The sequence below is a fragment of the Muntiacus reevesi genome, chromosome 8 (assembly GCF_963930625.1).
Source record: "Muntiacus reevesi chromosome 8, mMunRee1.1, whole genome shotgun sequence".
NCBI lineage: Eukaryota > Metazoa > Chordata > Mammalia > Artiodactyla > Cervidae > Muntiacus > Muntiacus reevesi.
Genome location: NC_089256.1, coordinates 36,083,877 through 36,106,435, shown reverse-complemented (window position 1 = coordinate 36,106,435; position 22,559 = coordinate 36,083,877). Strand labels below are relative to the sequence as shown.

Genomic DNA, 22,559 nt, shown 5'->3' with positions numbered 1-22,559 from the left:
TCTATCAGAATCAGCAATGGGTTTCTGTGCATTGACTCCCGTTCCCCTCCTTAAACTACAGTAGAAAATGGAAGATGCAGTCTCAGGAAGGCAGGGGAAGAAGGGAGACCGACAATTTCTGAAAATGATTACAAGACAAGAAAGAGTGAGCAAGGGTTGGGAGGACTGGGGTGGGAGCGTCTAAGTTTTGATTTGCCACCATCATGAGCATCTGAATTCTGCTCTTAACTGTGAGCATGTCTTTTTTTTTTTATCATGTATTTCTTTGGAAAAAAAATTTCTTTCCTCCTATTTTAAAACAGCAACAACACTCGGAGTCTGCTGTGAGATGTGATATCAATAAAGGTTCTCTCTGGAACTGAACCGCTTTGGAAGCAGTTTGAATGATACTCGTGGGGTGTTCTCAAACTTTAATCTGCCCCCAAATTACCTCAGCAATCTTGTTAAAATGCAGATTCAGAATCAGGAGGGCCGGGGTGAGGCCCCAGAATCTCATTTCTAAGCAGTGAGGTGAGGACCACACTTGGAGCAGCAAAATGTGAAGGTGGCCTTGGGGATGTGACTGTTAAAACCTCTCTTCTCCCTGATTAACGGGAGCTTTCCACACCCGCTGTGAATTTAAGCGGCTAAGCCATCCTTTCTGGGACGCGAAATTTTTTCTTTCCTCACTGGGTGATAATCCCTCTGGCTTCCACAACTGCCCGTGGACGGCCCGCAGACAGCATAAAGCTGTGACTGGAAACAGGGATCTTTAAGATTTGGGGGCTTTGAGCGCAGGTAAAAAGAAGTGGGAGTGGGGAGACAGTCTTCCCTCAGGAGCTCGAATTTGCCCAGCACTGAAGGTGTCCTTGGAAGGAAAGTTATGACCAACCTAGATAGCATATTAAAAAGCTGAGACATTACTTTGCCAACAAAGGTACGTCTAGTCAAGGCTATGGTTTTTCCCATGGTCACGTATGGATGTGACAGTTGGATTATAAAGAAAGCTGTGTGCAGAAGAATTGATGCATTTGAACTGTGGTGTTGGAGAAGACTCTTGAGAGTCCCTTGGGCTGCAAGGAGATCCAACCAGTCCATCCTAAAGGAGATCAGTCCTGGGTGTTCATTGGAAGGACTGATGCTAAAGCTGAAACTCCAATACTTTGGCCACCTGATTTGAAGAGTTGACTCATTTGAAAAGACCCTGATGCTGGGAGGGATTGGGGGCAGGAGGAAAAGGGGATGACAGAGGATGAGATGGCTGGATGGCATCACCGACTCGATGGACATGAGTTTGGGTAAACTCCGGGAGTTGGTGATGGACAGGGAGGCCTGGCGTGCTGCGATTCATGAGCTCACAAAGAGTCGGACACGACTGAGCGACTGAACTGACTGATTGAAGGTGAAAACTGGGGATCCCCTGGTGGTCAGCAGTTAAGATTCTGCACTTCCCCTGCAGGGGGAGGGTCTGAGCCCCGGTTCGGGAACTAAGACCCCAGGTGCAGCAGGATACAGCCAAAACAGCAAAGTGGAAACAGAATTGGAAGGAGAGAACAAACAATCAGTGCTGCTGCTACTAAGTCGCTTCAGTCGTGTCCGGCTCTGTGCGACCCCACAGACGGCAGCCCACCAGGCTCCTCCGTCCCTGGGATTCTGCAAGCAAAAATACTGGAGTGGGTTGCCATTTCCTTCTCCAATGCATGAAAGTGAAAAGTGAAAGTGAAGTCACTCAGTAGTGCCCGACTCTTAGCGACCCCATAGACTTCAGGCTCCTCCATCCATGGGATTTTCCAAGCAAGAGTACTGGAGCGGGTTGCCATTGTCTTCTCTGGACAACCAGTGAGGCACTGGGAAACACAAGGTCTTGGGAGACCTTGAGGAAGGGTGCCATTCTGGTCTGGAAGCCACGTGGAACCAGCGAAACGAGGACTGAGGAGAGTGGTCAGGGGGTACAGAGGAGAAGAGAACTCAGCTCTGAGGAAATGACCCCAGGGAAGACCACTGGGTACAGACAAGATTCACACAACGCCCTTGCAGACCCTCCGAGACGCACCAACATCAGACCAACGGGAAAGCTCTGGGAGGAGACCCCTGGACCTGGAAGACGTCCCTGCGTCCAGGCTGGAGTCAAGTCAAGATCTGACTCTTCACGCTGACTCATCCGATCTGGGCGAATCCAAGGCCCAGGACCCCCGAGACCCTCAGACGCTGTTAGAACAGACTCTAGGGCTGTGACCGGCCTACGAGGGGCGGGACCCCTCGTCACACCTGAGTCAGCCCTCTAGGCCCAAAGCCAGCGGCGTCACCCGGAGGGGCCCCGGAGCGCAGAGCCGTAGACGTTCCCGGAGCCACGGACCCTCCCCGAGCCTCGTCCTGCGCGCGTGTCCCCACCGTGGGTTTCGCCAGAGACCCCCCAAGTGGCCGGCGCGGACTCCAACACGGGCAGGGACGCCTCGGTCCCGCCTGCTGTCTCGGTCCCACCTGCTGTCTCAGCACCACACCGACCAGATGATCAGCACAGACCCGTGGGCGCCGCTCCGGGGCCCCTGCAGGGTCAGCCTAGCAGCCCCACCACCTGCAGAGCAGGCCCCCCACCAGGCTCCTCGAGGCCGCCCTCAGCCCCAGCACCTAGCCCACCACCCTTCCCTACATCCGCATCCCCAGCTCCCAGGGTGACCACCTGCCTGCGAGCCCCCAACCCGGGCCACCTGGCTCTCCTTTCCAAGCCTCTCCTGGTTCACTCTTCTGTCTCCCCGCCGGGCCCGGCAGACCCCCACCAGCGGCGGCAGACCCCCACCAGTGGCAGGAGGAAGAGCCCCCTCCCACCTTCACCACATGCCTGCCTTGCAGGGAACACAGGCTCCGCTCAAAAATGCCACCAGCAAAGTTAAGCACTTCTGTCTGCCGCTCCCAAGGCGACTGTCGCCTGCATCGTCCTATCTCCCCATCCAAAGGCCCACAGGGCCCGCGAGTCCGCGCTCAGAGAGGCCTGCTTGCTGCGCTCACACGGCTGGCCAAGGAGCAAGCACCCCACCCAAAACCTTGACCTCAACCTGCTGGCTCTAAAACATCCCATGTGTCCTCCTTCCTGCTGCAAAGACTCACTGTTAGCACGCGGATTCAGTGTGAAGTTTTCTACCTGAAACTCAAGACCTTCCATCAATGGCTCTCCCCTTTACCCAGGGGACCCTAATTCCCACTATTTCTGTTTACTCACTTTTCCTTTGCCTCCATTTGGGCAAGTCACTGTATTAAGATCAACAATTATCACTTAGCACTGTTGTTTTTTTTTTCCAAGTATAGCTGACTTACAATATTGAGTCCCTTTCGTGTGTATAGCAAAGTCATTCAGTCATACTGTGTATGTATTCTTTTTCCTGTTCTCTTCCACAACAGGTCATCGTAAGATGCTGGATCCAGTTCCCTGTGATAGACACAGGGCCTTGCTGCTCACAGTTTTGTACACAGCAGTGTGTGTAAGTGAAACCCAGGCTCCTAACGCATCCCTCCCCCAACCCTGGGGGCCATAAGCTTGTTTTCTGTTTCTGTGAGTCTGTTTCTGTTTTGTAAGTTCACTTGTACTATTTTAGCATCACATGTAAGTGATACCATATGGTATTCGTCTTACTTCACTTAGAATGATAATCCCTAGATCCATCCATGCTGCGGCAAGTGACATTATTTCATCCATTTTAGGACTAAGTAACAGCCCAATGTATATACACACCACACCTTTATCCATTCATCTTTGCCAACACTTAGGTTTAATTAGCGCTGCCTGTAACACTGGAATAGTAGATACCATTTGCTAATTATTTAGAATGCTCCAGATATTACACACAACTGCTAAATGAAATCACCTCACTTTAGCATCACACTTGACTCAGAATCACACCGTAACACGTCCCTAAGAGAGTTCTCAACTCACCCATCTCAATGTTTCTCCCGAGGTCTCACCATCTTGATAAATGGATCCCTCCTCTCAGCTGCTCAGGCCAACAACCTACACATCACATACATTCACCTGTCTTTGCTTCACACGCCAGCATGCCCCCCAATAACGCAAATCCTGTTGCTTCTAAATTCATAATACAGCCTCAAGCTGTCTCCTCACCCGTCCACTGCCTTCACCCAAGCCACCATCCACTTAGACCCGGGCTGTAACAACTTCAAATGCCCCCCTTTTCCTACCCTTTGTCTTACACACTTTATCCTTCTCAGGGCAGCCAAAGAGGATGCTTAAAACAAGCAGGTCTTCTCTGAAAATACTGGAAACAGGCCAGATCTATCAACAGGTAGACAGATAAGCTGTAGCACATCCATATAGTGGAGTATTTCTCAACAATAAAAAGAAATAAACTACTGACATAAGCAGCAACATGAATGAACCCCCAAAATCCTAAGCGGAGTGCAAAAAGAACAGTGTGTACCCCGTGGTACAAGAAATGTAGGAATACCAGAACTAACCTTCGGTGACACAAAGTAGATCAGCGGTTGCATCTGAGGTGGGGAACTTTCTAAGGTGACAAAAACGTTCTGGGTCTGGCTATGCATTTGTTGAAACTGCTCGGAGGTGGGAGATCAGATCATTTCACCCTGTGAGGATGACCCTCTGGCAACCCGGCCCCATCACCCCCACCTCACGCCCGCCCCCCTAGCCCAGCAGTCCCAGGCTGCCCGTGACGCCGCCAAGCCCCTGGGCCGGAGTCTCTGCAGCGGCCTCTCCCCGAGGCCCGGGGCCCCATGCAGAGCTAGCTCCCTGCCGTCACTCAGGTCCAGGACGGGCCCCTCTCTGGAGAGGGCTTTCTGTCTGGCGGCGCCGCCCAGGGAGCCTCGTCCGCGGCTCTGCTTTCGTCTTCACTGTGTGCGGCACTTAGCGCTCTATTTTCTTATTTACTGTCTGCTTCTGCCACCAGCAAGCAAGCTCTCCCAGAGCGAGCGCCCATCTGTCGCTCTGTGCCCACGTCTGCGCGTTCCAGGAGGGTCTGCCAGGTGGACGGGGTTGGTGGCAGGACCCCTCTGCTCGATAGCCCTGAGAGCGGAGGCTTGTGGAGGGGGCGCAACCCCCACCTCCCCGCAGACTCACAGCACGAAAGCAGCATGTTAGGGACACACACACAGCCCCGTCGCCCGGCCTGCCGGCACTCGTGGACACATCCCCAGGAGGCGGCGGGGCAGACGGTCCTGCGGGGACGCCCGAGTCTTGGCTGCCAGGACTCACGTCGCTGTTTCCAAGTGCGCTGACCTTGGCTTCCCTGGCCTTCTGCCAGCCAGTTTCAGCTCCAGCTTGTTAGAGCCGATGCAAACTGGAGCAGCGGCCATCAGTCAGTGGGATGTTAGTCAGGAATCACCCTGCACTTCGGGACTCTCCCACGGACCACAGACGCCTCCCAGGAGGCTGTCCACTCCCAGTGCGGGTGGGGGCCGGCTCCATGGTGTGGCCATCATGGAAATACCCCCACACTCCTTGCCCTGAGGTCACTGAAGAGACCACAGGAAACCTCCTAAGGTGAGGTGGTGCGTCATTCCAAGGGAATCGTTAGAGACATCATTCACACTTTTTCTTCCAAAATAAATGCACTTGACTCCTGATTAAAAACATAATAAGTCCTGTGTCTGGGGCTCTGGGTACAAACAGAAGAACAAATTAAAGAAAGCCTATCGTGTGGGGAGGAATAAATGGGGAAATTGGACTGTTCCAAAATACACTATATATAGTTCCACATATACACTACCATATAACACAGATAACTAACAAGGACATACTGTGGGCTTCCCTGGCGGCTCAGCTAGTAAAGAATCTGCCTGCAATTCTGGAGAACCTGGGTTCGATCCCTAGGTTGGGAAGATCCCCTGGAGAAGGGAACACTACCCACTCCAGTATTCTGGCCTGGAGAATTCCATGAACTGTACAGTCCATGGGGTCACAAAGAGTCGGACACGACTGAGTGACTCTCACTTTCACTCAAGGACATACCGTGAGCACAGGGAACGCTCCTCAGTGCCCGGTAATGACTGATATGGGAAAGAAGCAAAACAGTCTGTGTGTATGTGTAGCCGATTCACTCTGCTGTACACCCAAAACGAACACGACACTGTAAATCAACTACACTCCAGTAAGAAGTTTTAAAAGAGAAAGCCTACCTGAGTGGCAGCCTTCCTAAGTTGCGCATGGAAACAAATGTTAATATATAAAGCACACGGGGATAACACCCCCATGTTATATACATGCACACGCAAGACAAAAAGATGAAAATCCCTTTGTGTTAACCCTATCAACTACAGAAAAGATTACTTTATGGTCCATATAATTCCATTAAATAGTAAGCTTATCTTGAATATTTAACAGGGTTTTCAAGGATGAGCTGTTTGGGAAAACCAGAGGCTGTACAGTATCAGGTTGCCTCACTGCCTCTCCAGGGGAGGACGGGACCCTTAGCGGCCTCAGCATACAGTTCTGGAGATCGGGTGGGTGTGAACCAGGAGGAACGTCTCTGTGCTACGCGTCCACCCCCTGGGCCAGTAACACGGAGGTGTCAGCATCCATTGGGGCCTCTGGACCGGACTCCAGCCAGCCTTCTAGGAACCCGCCCCCGCACGCAAGGCACTCGGCTCTGCCTGGCTTACAGGACACAGTATACAGCTCGGTCACCTTCCGCAGGCAAGGCGGGGGACAGCAGGACTTGGCCTGACATTCACCAGCACGGGGGCCCCAAGAGGCTGCAGGGAGGAGGAAGGCCACAGGCTGCAGGATCCTCCTCTCATCCGACCCATCTCTTCATCTGCGCAGCTGCACGCCTGCTAGATTTCCCATCACATTCTTACCCTCATGGGTTCTTCCGGTACATCCAAAGATCAAATTCCCATCTTTTCTTTCAGAAGCCTAATCAGGGGACTTCCCCGGCAGTCCAAGGGTTAGGAGGCCATGGTTTCACTGCCGGGAGCCTGGGTTCAATCCCTGGTCAGAGAACTAGGAGCCCACGAGCCACGCAGTGCGGTGCAGCCACAAAAAAATTAAAAGTTTCACAAGCCTAATTAAAATTCATCCTAGGAAGCTGTCTACATCCAATGACCTCCATTCTGTAAATGGGTAACCAATCTTAACTTGTTTTCTAGCTTAAAAACATGGGCTCTTACAACCTAGAGCTATAGCTGACAACATACACGCAGCCTACGGCCGCCACGTGGAGTGCCAGAGCCAAAGGCAAGGAGGTCATGCCGTGCTGACTCCACTGATGTGACCTCCAAAGGAGGCAAAGCTAGTCTCTGGCAAAAAGCATCAGAAAAAAAGGGTACCGGCGGTGGGGAGGGCGCACAGGGCCTCTGGGGGGCTGGAAACGCTCCACAGCGTTATCCGGGTGACAGTGGCACAGACGTGCAAATATGCCAAAGCGCATCCCACATGCTCACACACACTGATGCTCCAAGCACTGCCCCGGCTGTGAGCACAAGGGTAGAAAGACTGTTTCGTCTGGATTGTGCTGAAATTCTGCCGCGTGTGCAGTCTTAGCTGAAGCTATTTAGGGACTCCTAAATTCCCAGGACAGGGGAGTCCTCAACTCTCCAGCCCATCTGTCATCTCCCTTCCACAGGGAACTCTCTGGGGCCAGCGCGGTGGCCGCTCTGGATTGTCAGTTTTAAAACAATCTAGGGCATGCATCTGTCTGCCCCGGGCCAGTCATAAAGAACACTTAACTCTGCTCGCTTTTCGGCCTGCACGTCTCAATGAACTAGAGCAAGCCTCTGAACATACTTCTCAATAGGAGCACAATAAACATCAAATGGGAGCAGGAGAATGCCTGCCACCAACTCAGGCCCCCTGTAAACCGTCTGCAGGAAGGCACCCTCCCCGCGAGGGGAGCGTCTGGGGAGGACGCGGGTGGGGGCAGCCCCGCCGGTGAGACGACCTCCCAGCCTTTCTGTTCCCCCAGGTGGAAGCATCTGATGATGTGCAGGAAAACGCTAGCGACAGAACTGCTGATAGCAACGGAAATTGTTAAAAAATAAAACAGACGTCCGTGGAATGCCTGTGATCTTCTAAGAAGGCTCGAAGATGCCCGACAATCTTGTCTTCGTGGTAAACCGAAGAGGCGGCCCCTGCCTCCCACTCCACCCGCGAGGAGACTGAAAGGCAGGCAGGTGAGGCCTGCCGGGGGCACCCGGCTGGGGGCAGGCGACCCTCCAGGCTCCCTTAAGGTCGCAGGGGGTCCCGCCCAGGCACTGCGGCAGATTCAAAGCCGGGTTCAGAGTAGGAGACGGTCCAGAGCAGAAACCTCTGACAACTCTTCCCGAACCTTCCTCTCAGGGTGGAACAGACGACTCCGTCAGAAGCCGCTGAGCCGCGGACACCCAAGCTTTACCGGCACTGAGCTGAGTATCCAGGTCTCTCATCTGAGAAGCAGATGTTCTGATTGTTCCACAGTACCTGGAATGAAACTGCATGTTTCACTCTCAACGTTCCCTACGACCGGTCAGAGCTGTGGAGTTACAGAATTAAATGGACGCCGGATTAAATCCTGTTGGTGTGGACAGGTAACCAGGTTTAGCCCGACTGAATGGTAAACACGAACACACAGGAGACCCACCGGCGCGGCCTCACAAAGCGCTATTTTTGCAAGCGCAGGCTTCCTGAAACCAAACAGTCCTCAGCAGATTTCTGTGCTGTTTTGCCCTCTAAACTACTTTTCTCAGTTACATAAAACTGCAAACTGTAATCCGAAGGCTTTGCAGGCTGGCATTTCAATCTCCTCTGAGAGTTTAGGAGGAAATAATTCAATTTGGTCCTCTTTCTCACTTTCTGTATGGTGCCTGCCAAATGAAACATTCTGCTGGACTGCTTGGTTCCACGGTACCCCCTTTCAGAGCAATGTGGTGAGGCTGAGTTGGTTTTTTTGGCTTTAAACATTTTATCTACCCACCTGTGCTTTGCTGTAACAATACCGCTGATCTAAAAGTCTCCCAAAAGATACTTTCAATTGAGTTTCTCTTTGCAAACCAACAATCACATGACATAAAACATCACCTTAAAAGGGTGCCCACAGTGGGAGGTGGGGGGGGATGACCAGACTTTGGGGGGGGGGCGGGGGGATGGCAGTGATAACGCCGGACTGTGGTCATGGAAGCTCTACTAGACACCTTTACTCAAAAGCACCTGACTACACACAGTTGGTTAGCTTTATGGTCTATAAATTATACCAAAATAAAGCTGTTTAAAAATATGCCCAGGATTCACAATTGAGATTTTTTTCAGGTTTTGAGTGCTATTCAAATTAACATGAAAAGTATTCATTTTTTCCTCAGCTGCAAAGTTATGGTATTTGGGGGCAAATCAGCGTTCTCCTGAGGCAGTTTCTCGGCTTCCGCACCATTGTCTCAGGGGCCAGGTCCCCACGGCGGGTGTGGAGGGGCGGCCCGCGCGGTGGGACGGTCACCCACACCCCGGGCCTGTTCACCGGTTGCCAGCAGGGCCACCTCCCGACCCCCCACCGTTACAACAGCCGAAACATCCCCTGGGGGGCACAGGAGATCCTGGGTAAGAGCCGCTGCTCCAGATGCTGGAACAGCAATCTGCTCCCAGGAGGGCGGACAAACGCAGGCAGAGGCTTCCCGCACTCCCCCCAGCTTCGAGGCTGGCTCTCAGCCCCCTCTCTGCTGGCGGCCGGCCACCCCCAACGCAGGGCCAGGGCGCTTTCCCTCTCACAGCAGCACCTCTGCCTGTGCGGGCGTTTCACACCCAGGGCCCCTTCTAGATGATAAACCATTATTTTTTAAATGAAGGCTAATTTTCTAGTTCTGTGCCCACGTAGGTCTCTCAAGTATGGCTCTCAGCCCGGAATCCCATCAACTGCGTCCTCTGTAACTGCTTGGCGGCCCCTGACTGGGACCCTGAGCATAGCACCAAGCAATTTCTTTTCTTGTTTTTAGTAATTTTTAGTGGAGTATTGTGAGTTTACAGTGTTGCGTCAGTTCAGGTGTACACCGATGTGAATCAGTTACACAGAAACATATACCCACTCTTCCTTAGAGTCTTCTCCTGTGTCGGGAATCACAGATTATTGAGGATGGTTTCCTGTGCTTATCTGATACACAGCAGTGTCAACCTCAATTCCCAGTTTATCCCCCCCCCCCCCACCTTTTTCTCTCCTGGAAGCATAAGTTTGTTTTCCATATCTGAAACTCTATTTCTGTTTCAGCACTAGGCAGGTTCATTTCGCCAGTGTGGACCCAAAAGTCTAAGGTTCCAGAAACATTCTGGGACCTACTGTCTTTGAACTTCAAGGCTGAAGTCATGATCTCCCTCTTAGAGATGAAGCAAGCCAGGTTCAGAGGGAAACTCTGTGACCTGTGCCCAAGGCCACACACGGCAGAAGTGAGACAGGAGGCTAAGCCCCGCGTTCCTTCTCAACTCCCATGTTTCCAGGGAACCCTACTCTGAGCTGCTCAGAGGATGCACCATGGACCACACACCTGCTGGTGCTCAGACACGGGAGCCCATTTGAAGTCCTCAGTGTCGCCCTGGGAGGGGAGGGCTCCTAGGCCCACGCTGTAGACAAGGAAACGGAGAGTGAGGTAAAGTCATGTCCAGGGTCACGCAGTAAGGCCTGAAACGTGAACTCAGAGGACTCTCGCCCACCACCCCCTCCAGCCTCCTCTCGTCGAGAAATGGCCTGTTTCCCTAGGAAGACTCAGGTAATGGTTTTGGTTTTCCGGTACATAAATTACACTCTCATTCAAACAGATGTGGATTTGGGCTCCTTGTTACTTACTTGGGGCTCCTTCTATAGCACTAAAATCTAGTCCTATGCACATCTATGAGAGCCCTGGAAATGCCCTATGTGAAAAATCACCAGTTCCCTCCACCCAGCTGTCAAGAAGTGGTCAGGCTACAATTTCACTACTACTGGTCTTCTAGCAGTTAATCATCTCGGTTTTTTCTAGTTTATTCAGCCAGTCAATAACCACATCACTTAGGATCTATTCACAGTGACAAACACATTACCAAATAATCACACAATTAAAAGTCAAGATAAAAGCACCATGAACAAGAAATAAGTACAGAGGGGGTTCTGAAAATTTAGAACAGGAAGGCTGAATAGGGTTGTAAATGTGATGCAAGGAATCTGACATTTGCAGGAAGAGCTGGGAGTTCGCTTGAAGGTGAGGGAAAAGGAGCTTTCGATCCTGGTGAATAGTACATGCAAAGGCCCTGAGGCAGAAGGGAACCTTGCATGCAAGGCCCTGAAAAGGGGCCAGAGACAGCAGTGGCCAGCCCACACAGGGTCTTTCGGTAAAGAAAAATTAAGGGTCAGTAGGGACAGAATATGGTCAGATTTACACTTTCAATGATCGCTCTACCTGGGTCACCTGAGCGACCTGGGCCAGGACACAGTTCAAAGAACTCTACTCTGGATCCTGCAAAACAAGTTTGTTTGTTTCTTTTCTTTTTTTTTCTCTCTCCAGGGTGTGGTGCCCCTCCCTGGCTAGGAACTAGCTCCCTTCTTTTACTGTTTGTTTGTGAAGTTTAAAGACCAGATCTTTTATCAGGTCTGAGGCCTGTTTTCTTTTAATAGTTCCAACTGCATCTCCCCTCCCCATGAACATACTTGTCTCTTTCCAGAGAGATGTCACTTTTGCCAAGGGCCAATCAGTGACAGAAGATAGGGGAATCTGTCCTTTGGGGTTTTCTTACAACAAAGGTACAGGCAAGCTCAGGAACACAGATGCTGGTCTGCACCTCCTCACACTCAAGCACAGTTAAAAAACAAACAAACAAACAAAAATCCCGAGATAACATTAAGATCTCTAGCCTCCCTCTTGGCCACACACACCCCTCCCCACCAACCTGGGGCCCCGGTCAGTGCACTAGAGGTCCCCCTGGCCCCGCTCCAAGCTGTCATAACTACTTTCAGTTTCTCCACTACAAGAAGCTGCAGCTCATCCCACCCTGCACCGCTAAGAGTCCTTAGCACCCACTGACAATTCCTCCAGGAAGCTTTCCTCCTGACCCATGCTCCAGTCGGTGAAGGCCCTGCTCGGAGTGCCAACAGCATTCTAAGAAGGCAGGTTTTCTGAGATTCACTGTCACTGGCTCACCCATCACTTCCACACAAAGCCGTGCCCACATCTGGCCAATAGCCCCAGAAGGACACATTCTGGGTGTCACTGTCCCAGCATCTAGCACAATGCCTGGCACCCCGATGGGAATCCCTCTGACACTGAATGAATGAATGAGCAAATAGATATGGACACTTGCAGCCTCCCAGGAGAAAGAAGAGAGACCTTCTATGACAGAGGTTTTCCCTTCCAATAGGTTTGGTTGTTACTGTGAATGTAAAACACTCAAGTTACAAACTTTAGAAAGGGTGCTAATTTCACTCCAAGGACATTTGAAAGGATTAAAAACATGAATGCAGGACACAGATGCGCAAGGGTTTTAGACAGGACCAAAACTTCAGGCAAGTTAGGGTGGCAACAGGGTGAGAAGGAACCCGATAAAGAACCAGACCAGAAACACGGAGCGGACAGGCGCCGGGCCGAGCCCCTCTGGTTCCGAACCCGCGGCCGCCGGGTACCTGGGCCGGTTCCCGGCCCGGCGCAGACCTGCCTTGCGCCCGCGGCTCCCCCGCCTTGTTCTGACCCATCTACGCGCCTGGCAGTCAACCCCCGGGCCCTTCTAAGAAGCACTCTCCCCACTCGATCACTTTTGCACTCCTTCAGAAACACCAGTCATGGAGCACCACTGTCTCCCAGTTTCAGGAATCCGATACCGTCCCGGGTGGCACTGGGGTTGCCCCTCGGGATGCGGCCTGTGACCCGCCCAGCATCACATCACCTGAGAGCAGCCTCTCAGCCTCGTCCCAGCCCTTCGGACGCGAGTCAGTATGGAAGCGGCTCCCGGGAGACGCCTGTGCGCACTCAAGTCTGAGTGGATGCTACACCAGCCGACAAACCTGTACTGACCCGGGCAGGGTCTACACAGGGCGTGAGCGGCGCGGAGGGGAGCGCACCCAGGAGCCGAGAAGCCCCAGCAGACGCTGAAGCCGCCTGGCCGGGGGACGCGCGCGCGGGGTCACCGACCCCGAGCTCCCGGCCTGGCCGCGTCTGCGGGGGGCGCAAGGCCGGGACGCCCGTCCCCGCCCCGCCGTCACCCGGTCCAAGCCGAGCTGACAACGGCCCCCCCCGGCGGCGCCGCGTCCGGACGGGCAGCGGGGCCCGGGGTGCTGTTTACAGCCGAGAGCCGGGGCGGCGTCCCAGCGGCACCAGTAACAGCACGGGGCGCCGGGCCGCCCGCCGCGCAGCGCCCCGGGCACCCGCGGCCGCACCCCCGCCCCGCTTGCCCCGAGTCCGGGGTCGCGCTCCCGCTTCCACCCAGCTCCGCCCAGTGGGGACGAGGGCCGAGGGGGGCGCGCAGGTCCCCGAGAGGGGCTCCCTGGGACCCGCTCCGCTCCCGGAAGGCGCCTCCGGCGAGCTCCTACAGAGCAGCAGCGCCCCAGGGCAGCGCGGGCGCGGAGCAACGCCTGCGGGTGGAGGTGGGGGGGAGTCCTCTCGGGGTTGGCGCCCCCCGACGGGGCTCGGCCCGGGACGGCTCTCCGGCCCCGGGGCCAGCGGGGGCCGGGCGGCGCGCCTACCTTGCAGGCGGAGTACACCCCGAGTTTCTCCAGCTTCTTGGCCCGCGGGGCGGAGCGCAGCTGCGCCTTCTTCACGGCGATCCGGGCCGAGCCGCCGCCGCCCGGGCCCTCTGTCGCGCCCGCCGCCGCCCCCGCCGCGGCCAACCCGCAGGAGCCCGCGCCCCCTGCCGCCGCGCCCGGGGGGCCCTGCGGGGGCGCAGGGGGCAGCGGGGGCGCCCCAGGCGCGGGCCCGCCCGCCTCCGACATGCCGGCCCGGAGCGCAGCAGGCGCCGCGAGTCGGGGCCGGGGCCGCCGCCAGGGTCTCCGCCCGGCTCTGGGCGCCGGAGCGCGGGACCCCCGCCCGCCGCCCGCCGCCCGCCGCCCGCCGCGCGCCGAGGCCGCAGCTGCTCGCGGAGGGAGGGGCCGGCGCCGCCCGCCGCCCGCCGCCCGCCCGGGCCTCCTCCCCGCGGGCCTCCCCGCCCGCCCGGGCGCTCCTCCCCGCCTCCCCCCCTACGGCCCGGCGCTCCTCCCGGCCCGCCCGGGCGCTCCTCCTCCCGGCCCAGCGCTCCTCCCTGCTCCTCCCCGCGCTCCTCCTCCCGACCCCGCGCTCCTCCCGGCCCGCCCGGGCGCTCCTCCCCGTTCCTCCCCGCGCTCCTCCCCCGGCCCTTCCCCCCTCCCCCGCGGCCTGCCCGCCCCCGCGCCCCAGACCCGCGCCCGCCGGGGGCGAGGCCCGCCGGGGGGTTGGAGGGGGTGGAGAGGGAGGGGGCCCCCGGGCACCTGCCAGCCACCCCCTCTCCAAGCCGTCCCCGCGGGGACACAGGCGGGAGAGACGCGCCCCGTCCGTCCCTCGGCTCCAGTCCACCCTCCCTCGGAGCCGGGCAACTTCCTCCACCCTAGCGGGAGCCCGAGAAAAAAAAAAAAAAAAAAAAACATTTTTGAAAAGTACCCGTCCACGCTAATCCTTTTCTTTGTTGCTAATTCACCAAAATACAGGCGTGATGTTTTGCGTGTCTCTTTGCAGTTCCTTTGCCTTCCCCTCTCTTTTAATTCAGAACGCTTCCAGCCTATAAGCGATCTCTGGATCCCATCCGGCAGAGAAAGGGAAAGACGGTTAATCGATATTTTCTAACATTTTTGCTCGAAAGGGCTGGTTGTGGAAAGAACGGTCGTCCAAGAAACGCCGTGCGTATGAAAACTAAACGCAGAGGGAGAAGTTGGCTGCTCGGGCTCATCTCTGCAGGTGGGGGTTAGAACCGTACTCCTTTCTAGATCCTTCTTTCCTGTAATGTTTCACAGTTTTCAGAATTGATATCACCAGCATGCACATTAACCATGAAAACAATTAGGCAGCATCCAAAAGAATGTGTTGATTCTGGCCTCAAACTTAAAAAAAAAAAAAAAAAAGAAAAGCTCAACTCAGCGTTTTCAACTTTGTTGAGACTGTTGCAGACTACCGGTCTCATTGTTGATGACAAGGAGGGTGGTGGTTAGTAATTCGGAGAATACGTTTCAGTTTTTTTCATTTGAACGTTGTGCACTTTTGGTCGGCCTTTCCGAAGCAGCTTTTGAAAGCCCAGCGCTATATTTCAAGACCCTCCACAAGTGTCCTGCTTTTGTAACGGTCATAATTTTTACATAATATGGGCTATTAATGTGCATGTTATCAAATTCTTTGCATACTTTATAGCTCTCGCCCAACTCCAGCCAGAACGCTTGCAAGAATGTGCTTTTCCCTGGAATTATTCCCTTTCCCATCCCATTTTTTTCCAGTTAATTTTCTCTAGCCTTTTTCTAGGTTCTCTGTGTTCTTTCTACTTTTAATACAGAGTGATATATAAAAATGAACTCTTTTTTTTCTAAGTTAGTAAATCCAGTGACATTAGACAGCACAAAAGGAAAGGGCCCCTCCCAACTTGAGCCCCAGCTGAAGGCCTGAAATGGTAGACTTTAGTTCCATCAGGACAGTCTCAGCAGGATGTCTTAAAGGTTGCATGAGCAGAGTCCATGAGCAAAGTCCAACATCAGGATGTCAGCAGATGTTGAGAGGGGCTTAGGTTCCACGTGGCGGCATTTGTTAAACTGATGGTCCCCTTGAGATCTGTGCCTTTCACCGGATAAAAATATCCTTCATATATTAAAAAAATTATAAATATTTTTAAAGAAATTTAAAACTCATAAATGTTAAAGTCTAGTTGGTGGTTCTCCTGCTGAAAGTTTAGGGACTCAGCGTCCTGATATACACGGTGTGCTTTAAGAATCATTTAAAAAAAGATGGATTGATCCATCTGTGAAGGGACAAGCAGGCAGATGAACAGATAGTTATATATGATCAAACCAGTAGAGCGGAATGTTGAATCTAGACGGTAGGTATATGGGTGTTCACTGCAATTTTTCAATCTTCTCTGTACGTTTGAAATTTTCATCATAAAATAGTGGGGGGAACCCAGCATCAATATTAACTTGCCCATCATCTCTCCCTCCCAAGCTGTCCCCAGAATTCAGGAGGCAGGCTATTTCCAGGATGTTTTGGAGCAGAAGAAAATAACCTCATTTCGGCCTACCCTGAAAACCATCACTGTCGGAATGGTGAATCGCTTGTGACATCCACTGAACATTATTTTTCATTATTTCCCCAGCTCAGAACGCCCAGATGACATTCTGCCTTAGGCTGAAGGCCCACAGTGTCAAGGCCTGCTTCAAAATGTGTTGTAAGCACCAGGCAGGGACAGTTCAAGGGCAAAGGATCCAGGAGGCTTGTTGCATCTACATAATCAAGCTCTGTGAGCATTTAGGAAGCACCTGGGTGCTGTCCTTTTACGAAGCGAGCACCAAGAAAATAAAAGGCAAGGTTTTCAGTTAGAAAGAATTCACAACTGTGGAAGGACAATGATCTAAAATGGAAATCGCACGCCTGGAGCCCTGAAAAGAGAGAAATGTTGAACTTAAGAATTGAGCCAGGGATTCGCCCGAAAGGCTGGTCCTGCAAACGGCCCGCCTTGCTTCCTGACCATTAACAGCCAGAGAATCTCAGGAGTCCTCCAGCCGACAACCGGGTGGACTGCGCCCCGCACCCCGCTTCCCCTCCCCCTGCCCCGCCCCGCCTCCTCTACAGCCCCTCCGCCCAACTCACTTGCCTGTACCTGTAGCCTCCTGGGATCTGCATTTCCTCAAACTGCAATTCCTATTCTATTCCCACGTAGTCTCAGTTTCTGTAAGTTCTAGCTTGCCTCAGTTTACCTCTTTATTTAGTTTGACACGACTTGCTGAAGGAAGAAAGCCACAATTAGGAAAGAAAGGGCTTGGAGAAAAGGGATTGAGGGAGTAGGTCTCCAACTGGAAATGACTTCTGGCTTAAAAATACTGTAGAATAGTGTGCAGCTGTCCCGAATGACCTTTACACAAGGACAAGCAAGTGAAAGTGAAGTGAAGTCGCTCAGGCCTGTCCGACTCTTTGCAAGTCCATGGACTGTAGCCCACTAGGCTCCTCCATCCATGGAATTTTCCAGGCACGAGTACTGCAGTGGGTTGCCATTTCCTTCTCATACAAGGGTAATAGCATAGGTAAATCTCCAGAAATACTGCTGAATGAACCCTGTACAGGACAATACCATCTATACTAAAACCAAATTCACACTGAAGCTTCCCTGACTGTCCAGTGGTTAAGACTCCATGCCTCCACTGCAGGGGGCACAGGTTCCATCCCAGGTTGAGGAACTAAGATTTCACATGCCTCAAGGCATGACCAAAAACAAACGAAACTCATGCTGGCATACAAGCACAATTCTGTGTGTGTCCAATCAGTGCATTTAAAAACGCAAAAGCAAAACAAAGATCTAGAAACATTTGCAGCCAGCTTCTAAATGGAGTTACCTTTCATGGGACTCCTTTGAGAGTAAAGCTTCTATTTCTCATTAAAAAATATATATATATTTGTTTTTAATCGAAGGATAATTGTTTTACAATATTGCGCTGGTTTCTGCCGTATGTCATCATTTCCCCATTTTTCTATTCCTTAAACTCAGTCTCCAGTCTGTTCATCTCTGTCTCCACGCTGCTGTTTCGTCGCCAAGTCGTGCCCAACTCTTCTGTGAGCCCTTGGACTGTCGCCCACCATGCCTCTCTGTCCATGGGACTTCCCAGCAAGGATGCTGGAGCGGGCTGCCGTCTCCTTCCCGACTCTGTCTCCACGGCTCTCACCTATCGCCCATGCTAACAACGTCCCTTCTGCTCTGTCTGCTTTTGCCCTTTCTACCACAATCCCCTCTTCACAGTTGAGTTTTCAAACTGTAAATGCAAGCCTGATCCCACAACCCCCTGCTGGAAACCCCTGGATAGCCTCTCATAACATTGCAAACACACTCTCAACCCCATAACCGGACTGGCAAGGGTCACCTCTCTGGGCCCTTCTCCCAAGTGAGTGGTTTAACCCAGAAAGCTTTTTCTGCCTCAGGGCCTTTGCATTTTCCGTCTGGCCTGACGCCCTCCCCCAAACAGCACTGCTGGCCCCTGTTCATCCAGGATCCTTTGGCTGGAGACACCTTTCCAGCTGAGAAAGAGGCAAGTTTGGGACCATCAGTCGCTGCTCCAACATCTAGTACCTTTGGGCCATACTTCTGCCTACTCAGCTTCTGTAAAACACCAACCCTGAAGGCCACAAGCAGATTGATGCTGTCCCCACCAAGGGCGCGTCTCCTCTCCAAGGGCTGGGTCTGCTCCAGGCGGCAGCAGAGCCTGTGCCCGGTGGCTGACCCCACCCTCCCAGCACAGCCGCCTGCTTCTGGAGACAGAGGCTCAACAGGAGTGTGAGATGGAGGCTGGGCAGGCAGAGGCCTTAGCATGGAGATCCTTGGGCCAGCTTCCCGCTGGAGAAAGTGACAATGATCACTGGACATTTGTTTTAATAACTGATAAAATAAAGATGAAGGAGAAGGAAATGGCACCTCACACCAGTATTCTTGCCTGGAAAGTTCCATGGACAGAGGCGCCTGGCAGGTGACAGTCTATGGGGTCGCAAAGAGTCAGACGCGACCGAAAACACATATACGTAACAAAATCTATCCTTCTAAGGAAAAATTATTGAAAAATGATCATCAAATGAGTCCTAGGATGGGGAGACATAAAATCTCCTTCCTTGGTTTTCAAGCATTTTTGCAATTAAATCATGATTTCCAGTGTGAGCCTTAACTATGACCCAAATACCATTAGTGCTAAATTTTATTCATTTTTATTTTTAGGTGTTCTTAATAGAAATTTTCATATCTAATGTTAGTAAGCCCAAATGTGTTTGGCTGAGCATAGCCTTTGAAAAGAGAGAGGGTTTTTCCCTTTTGTTTTTGTTTATAATTACTAACACATAGTGCCTGTTTTACCAAACTACCTATCATGTACAATAAAGGTGCAAAATAAATAAAAGAAATAAAGTTTCCTTTTTCTGAACTCCAGCTAAATGACTGACTGCTTATCTAAAGCAATATGTGAATATTTATCTCTTTGAGCAACTTCAACATTATATGAGAAAATCAAATTTCCAAAGAACCAAACTTTGGTGTGACCTAGATTTTCTGTAAAAAATCTGAATATCGTGAATTTTCCTAATGTTAGTGCCAGATCATTATAAGAGGGAGTCTAATTCTCAAACTCTATAAAAATTTTCATACACATAATTTCAAAAATTAAGAAAAAGATTGTATTAGGACAGGTCTCCTAGTTTAGGGTCTCCTTATCAAGGGAAAATCTGTTTCTTCAGTTCCTTAATCTTAAATCTTGGCTGGCTGACCCTCTGGGGCTAAAATCAAAATCCAGAGGGGAGTGTTTCAAAATTTATAAAAGAAGTGCTGTACTTCAACAAACACTTTGGGTGAAGAAAACAAACAAAAAAAAAGGTTAAGCATGGTAACATGATATCCTACCAAAGTACAAAGCTGTATGTTGTTATAAAATGTCTCAAACTTATAGAAAAATATAGGGAGTGATTTAATATCTGTATGTTCACCAACCACATTTTCTTAATGTGTTCATTTGCCTGAGAGATGTGTATTATTAGTTTAACAAATCCATGGGCCTTGGTGGCGAGCCAGTAGTTAAGACTCTGCGCTTCCGCTGCAGGGGGCCTGGACCCCATCCCTGGTCCGGGAAAAGGTCCCACAAACCACAGGGCTGAGAAGAGAAAAAGAAAGAAATCCTCCTTCCTCACTGCTTTTATCTCATTTCCCAAGTGCCCGCCTCCCCATAAGTAAACACTCTAAGGAAGGCCGTGTCCTTCTTCGTGTTTTTCAGCGTGTACAGAATGAAGCCTGTAGACAAGGGTTAGATGAACCTTTTCTCTGTGGGCCTAAATCCAGGTACTTTAGGCTTTGAGGGTCAGTCTCTATCAAAAGCACTCAACTCAGCCAAAGTATGCTGTTCTGGGAAGGAACCCTGCTTTCTCTGACATAGTCAGAAACTAAGCAGGACGTAAGCACGTTTTCAATCCTGGCCAGACAGTCATATCTTTCTTCTTGTTGTCTAGAATACTTGATCTACATTTTTTATGACAAAAAGCAACTTCTCACTTTATCACAATATATTTGTTAGTTTGTATTTCTTTTTCTTCTGGATAGTTTTGGTCATCACCTCCTGTACAATGATATGAACCTCATTCATAGTTCATCAAGCAGTCTGTCTGCCAGATCTAGTCCCTAGACTCTATTCTTCACCTCCACTGTATAATCATGAGAGATTTGATTTAGGTCATACATGAACGGCCTAGTGGTTTTCCCTACTTTCTTTAATTTGAGCCTGCATTTTGCAATAAGGAGCTGATGATCTGAGCCACAGTCAACTCCAGGTCTTGTTTTTGCTGACTGTATAGAGCTTCTTCATCTTTGGCTGCAAAGAATAAAAGCAGTCTGATTTTGGTACTGACCATCTGGTGATGTTCACATGTAGAGTCATCTCTTATGTTGCTGAAAGAGGGTGTTTGCTATGACCAGTGCGTTCTCTTAGTAAAACTCTGTTAGCCTTTGCCCTGCTTCATTGTGTTCTTTAAAGCAAAAGAAGAGAAACAAAAAGAAGAGAAAAGAAAAAAAGAGAATTGAAAGACAAAGGAGAAAGGGAAGGCTATGCCTAACAGAATGCAGAGTTCCAGAAAGTAGCAAGGAGAGATAAGAAAGCCTCCTTAGGTGACCAATGCCAAGAAATAGAGGACACAATAGAATGGGAAAGACTTGAGATCTCTTTAAGAAAATTGGAGATACCAAGGGAACATGTCATACAAAGATAGGTACAATAAAGGACAAAAACAGGAAGGACCTAACAGAAGCAGAAGAGATTAAGAAAAGAAAAGGTGGCAAGAATACACAGAACTGTACAAAAAAGCTCTTAATGACCCAAATAACTGCGATGATGTGGTCATTCACCTAGAGCCAGATATCCTGGAGTGTGAAGTCAAGTGGGCCTTAGGGAAATTTACTACAAACAAAGCTATGGGAAGTGATGAAATTACAGCTGAACTATTTTGGATTTTAAAAGATGATGCTGTTAAAGTGTTGCACTCAATATGCCAGCAAATTTGGAAAACTCAGCAGTGGCCAGAGGACTAGAAAAGGTCAGTTTTCATTCCAATCCCAAAGAAAGGCAATGCCAAAGAATGTTCAAATTACCATACAATTGCACTCATTTCACATGCCTGCAATATTATACTCAAAATCCTTCAAGCCAGTTTCATCAATACGTGAAACTTTAATTTCCAGAGGTTGAAACTGGATTTAGAAAAGGCAGAGGAACCAGAGATAAAATTGCCAACATCTGTTGGATCATAGAAAAAGTAAGGGAATTCCAAAATAACATCTACTTATGCTTCATCGACTATGCTAAAACATTTGACTGTGTGCATCACAACAAACTGTGGAATATTCTTAATGAAATGGGAATTTGAGACCACCTTACCTGCCTCCTGAGAAATCTGTATGCAGGACAAGAAGCAACAGTCAGAACCAGACAGGGAACAACAGACTGGTTCCAAATTGGGAAAGGAGTACATCAAGGCTGTATATTGTCACCCTGCTTATTTAACTTATGTGCAGAGTACATCATGAGGAATGCTGAGTTGGACAAAGCACAAGCTGGAATCAAGATTTCCAGGAGAAATATCAGCAACCTCAGATATGCAGATGGTACCACTTTAATGACAGAAAGTGAAGAGGAACTAAAGAGCCTCTTCATGAAGATGAAAGAGGAGAGTGAAAAAGCTGGCTTAAAAGTCAACATTCAAAATTCTAAGATCATGGCATCTGGTCTTATCACTTCATGGGAAATAGATGGGGAAACAGTGGAAGCAGTGTCAGACTTTATTTTTGGGGGCTCCAAAATCACTACAGATGGTGATTGCAGCCATGAAATTAGAAGACGCTTACTCCTTGGAAGGAAAGTTATGACCAACCTAGATAGCATATTAAAAAGCAGAGACATTACTCTATAGACAAAGGTCTGTATAGTCAAGGCTATGGTTTTTCCAGTAGTTATGTATGAATGTGAGAGTTGCACTATAAAGAAGGCTGAGCGCCAAAGAATTGATGCTTTTGAACTGATGTTGGAGAAGACTCTTGAGATTCCCTTGGACTGCAAGGAGATCAAAGCAGTCAATCCTAAAGGAAATCAGTCCTGAATATTCACTGGAAGGACTGATGGTCAAGTTGAAGCTCCAATACTTTGGGCACCTGATTCGAAGAACTGACTCATTGGAAAAGACCCTGATGCTGGGAAAGATTGACAGTGGGAGGACAAAGGGACGACAGAGGATGAGATGGTTGGATGGCATCACTAACTCAATGGACATGAGTTTGAACAAGCTCCGGGAGAAAGTGAAGGACAGAGGAATCTGGTGTGCTGCAGTTCATGGGGTTGCAAAGAGTCGGACATGACTGAGCAACTGGACAACACATTTGTTTGCTAGACCCGCTGGAACAAGCTGCCACAGCCTGGTGGCTCAAACAG

The 22,559-nt window shown here is 50.8% G+C and overlaps 2 protein-coding genes across 5 annotated transcripts in view; one reads left to right on the top strand and one right to left on the bottom strand.

Moving 5' to 3' along the window:
* Nucleotides 1-13,938, bottom strand: part of KAT2B (lysine acetyltransferase 2B) — a 95,399-nt gene extending 81,461 nt beyond the window's left edge. Inside the window, exon 1 of one of the 4 annotated variants that reach the window (XM_065943594.1) lies at nt 13,608-13,938. In XM_065943594.1, coding sequence (XP_065799666.1) covers nt 13,608-13,853 — 246 coding nt within the window. In that variant the 5' untranslated portion in view covers nt 13,854-13,938. Of the gene's footprint in view, nt 1-4,446; nt 4,549-6,804; nt 6,826-13,607 lie in introns of those variants that run through there. The other 3 variants (XM_065943591.1, XM_065943593.1, XM_065943592.1) reach the window with 3 other exon arrangements.
* Nucleotides 13,852-22,559, top strand: part of PP2D1 (protein phosphatase 2C like domain containing 1) — a 44,666-nt gene continuing 35,958 nt past the window's right edge. Inside the window, exon 1 of the mRNA XM_065942105.1 lies at nt 13,852-14,326. Within this exon, the coding sequence (XP_065798177.1) occupies nt 13,852-14,326 (475 nt within the window). The remainder of the gene's footprint in view (nt 14,327-22,559) is intronic.